The sequence below is a fragment of the Dipodomys spectabilis genome, unplaced genomic scaffold (genome assembly GCF_019054845.1).
Source record: "Dipodomys spectabilis isolate Male_0828 unplaced genomic scaffold, ASM1905484v1 ptg000096l, whole genome shotgun sequence".
Lineage (NCBI taxonomy): Eukaryota > Metazoa > Chordata > Mammalia > Rodentia > Heteromyidae > Dipodomys > Dipodomys spectabilis.
The window spans coordinates 15591287-15603520 of NW_024870773.1; the positions used below are offsets into that span (position 1 = coordinate 15591287).

The 12234-nt window shown below is 43.8% G+C and overlaps 1 protein-coding gene across 1 annotated transcript in view; it reads left to right on the forward strand.

Annotated features, from left to right (window-relative positions):
- Itga8 (integrin subunit alpha 8) overlaps nt 1–12234 on the forward strand; it is a 167889-nt gene that overhangs the window by 135412 nt on the left and 20243 nt on the right. The window contains exons 26-27 of the mRNA XM_042686085.1: nt 7033–7161; nt 9861–9974. Of these exons, the coding sequence (XP_042542019.1) occupies nt 7033–7161; nt 9861–9974 (243 nt within the window). The remainder of the gene's footprint in view (nt 1–7032; nt 7162–9860; nt 9975–12234) is intronic.

The following is a 12234-nucleotide window of genomic DNA, read 5'->3' on the forward strand; positions in this document are numbered from 1 at the left end:
AAACAAGATCTTAGTATGTAGTTCAGGTTGGATTCAAAAATCTTCCCATCTCTGATTCCAAAGTACTGGGATTATAGGCATGGACCACCATGCCTGGCTTTCTCACACACATAGATTTCTTTAAAAAGAAAAAGAGAGAGGAAAGGAAGAGATGGATGGATGGATGGATGGATGGATGGAGAGAAGGAGGAAGCAAGCAAGCAAGGAGAAAGGGAGTAAGGGAGAGGGAGGGAGGAATAGAAGGAGGAAGGAGGAGAGAAGAGCGAGTTTATGAAAAGGGAACTATCCAGATTTCCTTAGAAGCCTTTGCTAGTCCACCCATTCCAAGAAACTAGTGTCATCAACTCCAAAGTTTGTGGAATGGCCCTGGTATCTTCTTAGAGGCTCTACAAAGCTTCCACACGCACTCTCATTTCCCTCTCCTTAGACCTACTCATACCTAAATATCAGCATTGGAAATCATAGACTGAAAACAATGTATTTTTTTAATCACTGCTGGCCACAGCCCTGGATATTTTTTTTGTTACAAATACACAGTTTTATGGCATCAAAACTATTTTGAGGCTTAAGTAGGATTTTGTGGACTGGCTTGAGAAACTGAGCTACCATTTAAAATATCATTTCTAAAGAGAAATACATTCTATGTGCCAAGCATCTAGCCCAAACCCTCCTGAAATCCAACCCGTCTACAAACTGATGATGTGTTCCAAATGCAACACAGACCTCAATGTCTTCTCACACAAGCCTCAAAGGCTGATAAGTCTGACCATAACATGGTTTGGTTTTCATAACAGAAAAGGATATCATTTAATTATTCCAATAAATGACCCTAATGTCTCTAGGTCGAAGGAGGGGATAGTGACTGTTTTGTGAGCCACCATTTGATCATTCTTACCTGTGGCTTCTTTGGGAAATAGTGAGCAAACACTCTTACTCACATCCACCCCAATTCTGGTACAAACACAAAGCATCATCAGTCACTAAGCTAGGGTGGGGCAAAGATGACCACACAGGCAGACATGAGCACATGTTTTTATATTTAAGAGCCCACCTCATCATGGGCTTCCTGGGGATTCGTTCAACTTCCTTTGCTCACATTGTCCAATCCTCAGATCTGAGGGAAGGCAGAAGCCTGGGTAGGAACGAGAGTTCAGACGGTGGGAGAGCCACACACACCCTCATTTTCCCAGCTGAGGAAATCAAGACCTACTGAGGTCATTTCTCCCCTCCTTTCACTTTGGCCTCCCAAAGACAATGTTGCTGCCTTCGGGCTTCTGTTCCACCATGATGGGTGCTACCTTCTCTGGTTTGACAACCATCTTCTCCCACCTTAGGGACATAGGTAGACATCTGTGAAAGGTTTTACTCTGGGCAGCATGCTCTGGGTTCGAAGGAGAGGATTTTTAGTGTAGCCAATTTCTACACATTCTACCACCTACCACATTGTACCAGCATTCAACTGTCTGTAGCATTCAGACCAATCCATTAAATCTAATTTGTTCCAGATCCTCCTTGGAATAGAAATTTTAAAGTATTTCTCAACTACACTAAAGACAGTAGAATAATGATCAATTTTGTTATTTTCGTAGACTTTATCCTGAGGTTTGGAGAATCCTTCAAACAGGCTACAATCTTTCGATAAGACAAGGTTGAAAAAGGAAACCAAACTTAGGAACCAAAAGTTTAATAAAGAGTAAAAGACTTGTTTTGCAATTGGCAAGGCTTGGTAATACACAGCCAAGTGTGTGATGCGAAGAGAAAAGGTTTATTCAGTATGAGACTGTGTCTCGAAGAGGAAGACAATGATGCTCACATGTAACCAGCTTTGAGATCACGGGACACAGTCCAGAACTAATTTCAAGAAAGAAGAATCCTGGGGTAAAACCTGTGTAGACTAGGCCAGGGCCTGGACTAGGAAGCGCATATCAGTACAGCCATGAAAACCAGGAGATCACCATAGCATCTCGTCCTCTCCTCCACAGGACTGATCCCACAGAAGTCCAAATTGCACAACCATGGGCAGCAAAACACAAAATCAGTTCATTTGTCAAGGATGTCCGTCCTGAAAATCATTGTTTTTTTTTAGAATCAAGCGGGCCTGTAGACAGCGGCTTGGCAAATTTGCATACTTGTCTTATCCTTAAGAGCACTTTCTTTTCTAACTGCCTGTCTACTGGTTCTCATTAATTCAAACCACATGGACATTTGTCAGTTTCTAAACAGCATTCTTACTCATTCTCTCTCTCTCCCTCCCTCCTTCCCTTCTTCCCTCCTACACATACACACATACATATATATGTGTGTATATATTTAATTGATTAGTTGTAGATGGTGTCTCTTTATATAGCCCAGGCCAATCAAGCCTCCAGTAAGTTCCTGCAGCTCTACAACTTCCACTTCCTGAACAGGGCTCCAAGCCAGTCAATCCCATTTATACCTTACAGTGTAAAATTATAAGGTCCAAAGACTCATAAGAGCTTAAATAACACTGAGTGCTAGTGTCTCACATATGTAATCCTAGATACTCAGGAGACTGAGATATGAGGACCATGGTTTGAAGCCAGCTGCGACAGGAAAACCCACAACATTCTTATATCCAGGAAGTGGTGCTATGGATCAAATGTAGAGTGCTAGCCTTGAGCAGAGGGGAAAAAAGCTAGGCCCTGAGTTCAAGTCCTAGGACCAGCACCAAAAAATAAATGGCTTCAGTACCAACAATGAAGTAAATGGATCCTTCTAGTTATACTTTGCATGAAGTATAAAAATAAAAAGTAGGGTTTTCCTCTCCCCACAAATCCTGACCCTTTAAAGTCCTAATTATATGGCAGTCAATCCCCTGGGCTTGTCTCCACTTAGATTTAATTATAGACAAAGAAGTCTTTGCGAATAGTTTGCTGTTTCTTGTGTGCTAGGAATACCTGAAATCCAAAAACACATCACAAAAATGATTGAGTCTGCATTGCTTTTCTTGGATCCTGGCTGCTCTTATATTTCTTTTCCCTCATCTCCTTCCTTTTCCAACTGCAACACACACTGTGGCTGCACTAGCTCCTTTAATCCATAGATTTAACCCTATACCAGAATAAAGAGCTTGGTAAAGAGATATGCCAAGAGAAAACTTTTGTTGGGGTCAAATGCTGAGTAGCAGCTGGAGGATGAAACATCTTTACTGACAATTATTTCCTTATTGCAGAAAGAAGCCATTTTCATTTGTCTTGAGGATGAGGCTTCAAGGCTTACCACCACTAGCTTCTCAAAGCCTTGAGCACATCCATGCTCTGATTTGCATATCATGGGTGCCCAGAGTTCCAGGCTAAGCTTCTTCATTCCGCTGGTGTTCACGTGGCCTGTGGGTCATGACCAACTATTCAATAGTCTCCCAATGTTCATCTAGAAAATGGACTTGAACTGTTGTTGACATTTCTTGGATAACTTCTTCCCTGCTTTCTGCCTTGTGCTTTTTAAAATAATTTCTGGAATGCTACTTGAGAAAACTTTTGTTGTAAGCTTTTTGGAGCCCTTTTGACTGTGGTATTTAAAGAGGCCTTCCAGCCAAGCACTAGTGGCCATACGCCTATAACCCTGGCTACTCACGAGGCTGATACCTGGAGGATTGAATTTCAAACTCAGCACAAGCAAAAATGTCTGTGAGACTCCATCTCCAAAAAAGGCAAATTGCAGGGCTGGAGGCATGGTTCAAGTGGTAGAGCACCAGCTGATCAAGCAAGATGAACTCTGGGTATGAAGCCTTGAGTTCAAACCCTAGTACTAGCCAAAAAGATAATATACAATATAAAACAAAATGGCATTCTTCTACTTGAAAAATAGTATTTCAAAAAGAATTGTGCTCTACCAACCCCTTCTTTGCAGTGGACTCACGCTCTGGTTCAAAGTCCAGTGTTTATTGAGAGACTACTTGTGGATATTTGTTAACAAAGCTATCGCCACAGAAAGTGTCCTTTATTTGTACATAGGCTGCAGCTGATGACCCCACAAAGAAGTTCTTGTCTTTGGGCAGTTGTCTTATAATACCAATACTGATATTAATCATAAACTGTAACTTATGAGGAAAAAATTATTCCATAGTTCTTTTTTTGGTGGGGGGGTCAGTTATGGGGCTTGAACTCTGGGCTTGGGCGCTGTCCCTGCACTTTGCCGCTCAAGGCGAGAGCCTTACCACTTGAGTCACAGCACCACTTCGAGTTTTCTGGTGGTTTATTGGAGATAAGAGTCTAATGGACTTTCCTGCCCAGGCTGGCTTTGAACTGTGATCCTCAGATCTCAGCCTCCTGAGTAGCTAGGATTATAGGCATGAGCCACTGACGTCCAGCTCCATAGTTCTAACACTTTTCTCCATATTTTGGTTAACTATAGAGCTAACCTCTGTAGCATAGCTATCAGCAATCTATAAAAATAGAAATCAGTCAGGCGCCAGTGGCTCATGCCTATAATCCTAGCTACTCCGGAGGCTGAGATCTGAGGATCACAGTTCAAAGCCAGCCTAGGCAGAAAAGTCCATGAGACTCTTATCACCAATAAACCACTAGAAGACCAGAAGTGGCACTGTGGCTCAAGTGGTAGAGCACTAGCCTGAGCTGAAGAGCACAGGGACAATGCCCAGTCCCAGAGTTCAAGTCCCACGACTAACTAACTAAATAACTAAATAAATAGAAATTAGGCATGGTGGTGCGAATCTATAATTCCAGCACTAGGAAGACTGAGGCAAATGTTTCTGAGTTTCAAAGACCACCCAGACCACATAGTAAAGCCTTGTCTCAAAATAAACAAAAAAATAGAAAGCATATACACACACACATACACATACACATACACACCACACACAGAGTAAGCATATGATAGAACACACATGAAAAATCTGAGATTCCCCACAAGTCCCATTTTGCTAAGCTCAAATTTCTGTCTTAGAAAATAAAGTCTATACCTCTTATCATTGATCCAGTAAGTCTTATTTTTGGCAATCGTGAGATTTGAACTCATGACCTTGGTAGGCATGTGCTCTAAAAGTGCTTGGCGACATCCATGCCTCCAGGTTGAGCAACTCTAATTTGTCCTCTTCAGAGGGCCTGCTTATGGCCACTGCTCTGGAATTTTCCAGAAATCAGATTGCCCAAGACCCCACTTCACTTCCACAAACTTTACCTCCCAGTCCTTCAGCTACTGGGCTTAACATTTCCTCTAAGTTCCCTACTTCCAAAATACTTGAGTCAGCCTCATATCCATCATGTCATTCTCTTATTTTTTATAATGTTCTCACTTCTCTTGTTCCCTAAACCTTTCCTTCTTTACTATGGATACTTCCTTTTCCAACAGTCCTGAAATCCAGGATAGGTTACTTCAGTCATTCTTTACAAGATTCCTTAACTTAATGTCTCCAATAAATATATCCTTCCAGTCCAAGCCCTGAACATCTCAGCCATGACTAGTTTCACAGTCTGGCTCCTGTGCCCCTGACTTGGTGGTGCCATTATGGATTAACAGAGGAAGTACTAATGGACAGGTGGTGTCACTGGGAAATCTATCCCTCTCACTCTCTTCCTGTTTCTCCAAATCTTCACTATTCTCCTTGTGCTTCCTAATTGTTCCCTTTCATGTTAATAATTGGTGACCTAAAACAAGAGCATGTTCAAGCAATCCATTTTCCCATCACATCATGACCCTGTTCCACTTCACACACCTGCAAACCATCTCTCTCCCATCCCCAACTACATGCCAACACTTTCAGAAGAATGACAATTAGTCTTCCATCTCCAGAGTCAAATGCCCCCCCCCACCCAATTTCCTGACTTCAACCTCTCCCTCTCTAATGGTTCCTTCCCTGGCTCCAGTAAACTTACTTACATTTCCTCCATTGTCAAAACAAACAGGGAGCCGAAAACTTGACCCTGTGTCCTCTTTCAAGACCTGACCCTTCCATTTATTTCCAAACTGAACTTGCTAGCTCCACTTCCTTCTTTCTCATTTACTCTTCTTGTATTGCTATGCATATGGCCACAAAAAATGTTAATATAAATACCCAAATAGCCCTTGGCAGAAAAAAATGTTTTCCCAACATCCCTGGTTTAAATAATATGGATAGTGCTAGGCATGGTGGACAAATCTGTAATCACAGCTTCTTAGGAGAAGGCAAGAAGAATCATGGTACAAAGCCATCTCCGACAGAAGTTAGCAAGAACACCAGCTCAAGGCATAGGCCAGACATGTTGTCATGCATTTGTAACCACAGCGACTTTGGAGGTCTAGGTAGGTCATTTGGAGGCTGTTCCCAACCAAAGATGTAAAACCGTTTCTTAAAAGAAACAACAGCAAAAAACTAAACTAAAATGGCTGGGGACATGACTCCAGTGATAGTGTCTGCCTAGAAAACAAAGCCCTGAGTTCAAACCTTAGTGCTCATCAAAAACAAGATAAAATGATATAACTAGGCTATTGTGTGGGATTAACTAGAACTCTTCAAATAGTTTGTTCAGCCATCAGATGTCCCCAGAATGAAGCCTGAGATTTTAAATAAAAATCACCAGTTTTAGAATGCTTGCGTGTGCATGCGCGCACACACACACACACACACACACACACACACACCTGTGACAGAAATCGATCTTCATCATGCACAAGACGTATTTTAGGCAAGCCCTGATTGTCTCCTCAGCACAAGATTGGGGATGCAGCCTTGGGCTGGTCCCCCACTTTCCTGCTACCTCAGGATCTACCATCCCTACCCACAAAGTTCCTCCACTTATTCCAGCCCCACTGAAGAATGAAAGGAAAGGATTAGAAGTATATAGCTCGTACCTGAAAAGCCAGCACCCCATGCTGATGCTGTGGGTTGATGGCAGCCTCGTTCTTCTTCGTCTCTGATCCTTACACTGGAGAAGGGACGGGCTGCTTCTGAGCTTCCTTTGCGCTCTGGCGTGGCTCCAGTTCCACTGGTGGGAAATGGCTTAGCGTTCACACCCACGACAAGGCGACCACAGTGAAGGAACCGTGTGTGACTCTCTTGCTCCCTGCTTGCAGCCCGCCGCCTCCCCCGAGGACACCCCAGAACTCAGCGCCTTCCTGCGAAACTCTACCATCCCTCATCTCATCCGGAAGCGGGAGGTGCCCGCAGCCCTGCTCCACAGACAGAGCCCCGCCAAGATCCTGGTGAGTGGTCCCCATGGGCACAGAACCCGGGGTGAACAATGGCACGCGATGCAGTACCCGCGCCACATCCATGGTGCGCACTTCAAGCCGGCTTTTCGGTCTCCTCTGATGCCCAGATCTGCCTGAGAATTTGGGAGGGGACACATGGCAAGAAAAGAAAATGGATGTCCAATGAGGATTGAGGAGTGTTTGTGGTAATGACCCTTTTGGCTCCCCTTAAATCATGGATGGCGGCTACTTCAGACAATGAGAGGTGAAAACACCAAGTGTGGTATTAGCCCATTTCTGAAGCTTAAAGGACTAGTTGGTCAGCCACCACAGGCCCTGAGCCAGTGGCTTTGAAGAGAACTCAATGCCTTATGCTTTAGAGTCGCATCACTGGCTACTTTGGGTGTTGGTTATTTTCAAGGAAGGTCTCACTTTATGTTTTTATCCTGGTCTGGACTGTGATCCTCCTGTTTCTGTTTCCCCATGTCACTGGGGATGGGCAGGCACACACCACTTGAACCCAGCCATTGGTTGAAATGGGGTTTCAAAAACCTTCTTTTAACCTAGATTGGCCTTGAACTTTGATCCCCCAATCTTTACCTCCCGTGACATTTTTAACTTCTAGATATCCCAGAAATGTACCTGACTGTTCAAGGTAATACTTGATTTCCACCTCTGATTTTTTAACTGCTGTTTTATCTTCTTTTCCTCTTATTGGCTCAAAAACTCCAATCCCTACACCCTCCCCCTACCTCCTACATCTTGGAGTCAAGGCAGCTCTGGGATAAGGAATGATTATGCAAAGTTATTCTGAAAGCCAAAGCTTAGTAAGACCTCCCACAGTTTGATTGAAAACAACCTAGTGAATCACATTACTGATTAGGAATTTGGAAGTGCCAAATGCCAACATCCTGTTTGGAGATCATAATTCTCAATTTGCATCTCTAACATGGAAGTATAATTCTCCTCCATCTAAGAACATCCCCGGCCTTCCTCATCTTGGGTCCCTGCTGGCTTCCTCATTGTCAACCCCATGTCCTTCCTCCTCTCCAAACGATTCAGTGTCCCTTTCCCTGCTCAGCTTACAGTGCCCTTGTCTTTCTTGATTTCTCTTCAGCATTTGATACTGTTGGCCTCATCCTCAAGCTATTTGCATCTCCTGGCTTCCCCACAAACTTTCTTGCCTACCTTTGACAATCCATGTCTTAGAATTTCTCATGGACATCTCTTCTATCTGCAGCCTTCTCTCCTTTCTCCTTTCTTTTCTCTTCTCCTCTCCTTTCCTCTCCTCTCCTCTTTCTTCTCTTTCCCTCCCTTCTCCCCTCTCCTCCTTTGTCCTCTCCTCACCCCTCCCCTCTCTCCTTTCTTCCTCTCTTCCTATTTTATCCATTCTCATCTCTCTTCTCTTTCTCCTCCCCTCTCCTCCCTTTTCTTTCTTTTCTCCTCTATCCTCTCCTTTCTCCTTCCTCCTTTCCCCTCTTCTCTCCTCTTCTCATCTCTCCTCCCCTCTTCCCCTTTCTCCTCTTCTCTCTTCCCTTTCCTCCTCTCCTTTCTTCTCCTCTTCTCATCTCTCTTCTCCTCTTATCTCATCCCTCCTTTTCTCTTCTCTCCTTACTTCACCTCTCCTCTCCCATCAATTTTACTCTTTCAAGAAAACTTCTTGTATGACTCTCTCTCCAGCACAATTAGAAAAGCATTTTCTGTGCAAAACAACTTATCTGGATTCTGATGTTTCCATACCAGAATCAGAAAATAGGATTTGGTAGGTCAAATGTCATCCTAATGAATTCTTTCCAGTAATTCATGTAGTTTTTGAATTAAAAGTTACCTGACACAAAGGAAAACAGCTGGACAGTTTAAGAACAGCTGGCTGCATAGTACTCTCAGAAGGACTTGTTCTACAACAGAAGGAGGCTGACATAGAAAGGAATATTGTGGAACTAATGTTTCTACCTGGGTTTCTTCCAATGAAGCAGAAAGGCCAGTAGCTCCTGTAGGAAGATGACTTGAGTCCTAAGGAAGGCACTTATATGAATCCAGGCACATGCTGGATTTAAGATCTATTCATCATCATCACTAAGCTATGCTTTTGATTAGGTTGTTCATTTATTTGTGTTGGATTTTTTGGTGGCATTAGGGTTTTGAACTCAGATCTTGGCACTTGCTTAGAAAGTACTCTACCATTTAAGCCATGCTCAACCCCCCCCACACACACACACACACATACACACAATTCTTTTGGGGGGGCGGTCTGATTGTGGGGCTTGAACTCTTGGCCTGGGCGCTGTCCTTCAGCTCTTCAGCTCAAGGCTAGCACTCTACCACTTGAGCCATAGCACCACTTCTGGCTTTTTTCTTTTTGCTTATGTGGTACTGAGGAATGGAACCCAGGGCCTCATGCATGCAAGGCAAGCGCTCTACCACTGAGCCACCTTCCCAGCCCACACAATTCTTTTGCTTTTAGTCTGTTCTTCGGGTAGGGTCTCTAGCTTTTTGCCCAGGCCAGTCTAGCAATTACAAGCAGGAATTACAAGCAAGAAACCCCATGCCCAGCTTAATTTATTCTTCCTTTACGTTAAATAAACTATATCAAACTTACACATAAGGCACTGACTTCTGAAGAAACAAAGCATAAATAAACTGACTTCCTTTTTATTCCCTGGGACTGTTTGAAGACCCTGACATGTGGCCACTGTTGTTCTATTTTTCAGAACTGCACAAATATCGAGTGTTTGCAAATCTCTTGTTCAGTGGGACGATTAGGAGGAGGAGAAAGTGCAGTCCTAAAGATCAGATCTCGACTCTGGGCTCACACATTCCTCCAGGTAAGAAGGATTGCACGCACCACACACTGCTCACCCAGAACCTCTTCTCAAAAGCTCAGCCAGAAGCCATTTATTTACTCACTCTTTTAATTACTTATTGAGGCAGTATTGGAGTTTCACTTCAAGGCCTCACACTTGCTAAGCAGGTGCTCTACCATTTGAGCCAGGCCCCCAGCCCATTTTGCTTTAGTTGTGTTTTTTTTAGCTTTTGGCTGGGGTCAACTTTGTATCATTATCTTCCTACCTCTTTCTCCCATAGAGAAAGTCCCATAGCTGGGACTATAGGTATGAGCCACCTCATGTGGCATTGGTTTTCATTGAAAATTTTTCATTTTCCATTTTGCATTGTTATACCCTTTTTGTGTGTGACAGTACTAAAGCTTGAACTCAGGGCCTGTCCCTTAGCATTTTTGCTCAAGGCTGGCACTCTACCACTTGAGCCCAGCTCCACTACAGCTTTGAGAAGAAATGAGTTAGAAGTAGTAACGTATTAGATGTATTAGCATAGATGCATCTCAGCACCAACATAATATTAAGCTTAAAACTTAAGTATGAGCCAAGTAAGTGTTGCCTGTTAGATGCAGAGCTCAAAAGTAAAGCCTATTAAAAAATAAAGCAAGTACTGAACTAAGCTATACTAAGCAGTACATTGGGAAGACGAGAAACAGAGAAACATAAAACTCAGGAGGGCAATGCATAGGCTTTGTGGGTAAAGGCTATTCAAGGAAGAACACACAGACTGTTTTAATGGTACAAGGAATTTTTCATAGCCAGCGTGGGGCACACATAGGCTCACCTTGAATTCTCTCCTGCTTCACCAGAGGTCATAAATAGTCAATGAAATAGCTTTTAAAAGGCAATATTGGAGGGGTGGGGGGATTAAGATGGCTCTCAGGGGAAATGATGGTGGATTGGCTATACTGGGCAGAGCAGCAGAGCAAGTAAGATGAGCCTCAAATAAAAAAGCCAATGATACTTGCCAAATTCATAGTGAGAGAATAATGGAGATTGAGAGGTGACTCCTTCCTCCATTTTTCACCCAAGCTAAATGGTAGCAATGACTTGGGAGAAAGGAAACCAAGAGCCACACACTGTCTTTGGTGATTGCAGTTAGGGCTGCATAGCGAAAGTCTCAAAACGACGATCATTCACCCGCTCACTGCGGGTCAGCAATGTGGCCAGACTTTAACGGGACTCTAATTCAATGCCACCTCGCTGGGTAACAGAGTGGAGATGTCACTGGGGGTTGAGGCCTTCTGAAGACTTGCCTGGAGCTATGGGAGATGCTTGGGGACCCTGATGGACAGTAACTACTGGTTGCCCTGTCACCCAGGACACACGAGCATCCTTCTGACCTGCTTTCCCAAGCAAGTGAGTCAGGAGAAAGCAAAACTTCTACGTCTTTAATGACCTAGCCTTGGAAGTCACATCCTTCCCTTTCCACAGCAGCCTCCTGTTCGTACATATTGGGCCTCCTTCTATGGGAGGGGCCCAGACAAGGCTGTGAACACCCAGAGGTGAGACTCACCAGAGACCACCTTTGAGGCTCACTACCACAGACACAATTGCCAAGTCTCTAATTTCCTAGGGAGGAGGAAATAAAGCTGGGGGGAATGAACTATGGTTATCTTACAGCAACAGCAGTGTATTCTCTGGCCATTCAGGTGAGAAGTCAGTGGCATCACATTCTGGAGGTTCTGAGGTGGAAGCAAGCCAGTCCATTCCTTCTTCCATGATTGACATGGTTTCAGGCCATGCTTGGCATTCATTGGCTTGTGGACCCATCACTCCAACCTTTGTGGCCATCCTCCCTTTACCCCCTTCTACATGTCCTTATGCCTTCTTTTCTGTCTCATTCTGCTTAGATTTAGAGCCTGCCCTAATCAAGATAATCCCAGTGAAAATCTCATCTTAATTATCTATGCAGAGATCCTTATTCACTAGGAGAATCTAAATGTCCATGAATTTTTAGGAGGACTCTTTAATCTACTACCAGCAACAGCCTTCTATCTTTTCTAGCAAGCGCTGATACTCCATTTTACCACCTCACTGTACTCATTTCTCTTTTTTTTCTTTTTTTGGTCAGTCGGGGACTTGAACTCTGGGCTTGGGCACTGTCCCTCAGCTCTTCAACTCAAGGCTGGTCCTCTACCACTTGAGCCATAGCACCACTTCCGGTTTTCTGAGTAGTTTATTGGAGATAAGAGTCTCATGGACTTTCCTGCCTGGACTGGATTTGAACCACAATCATCAGATCTCA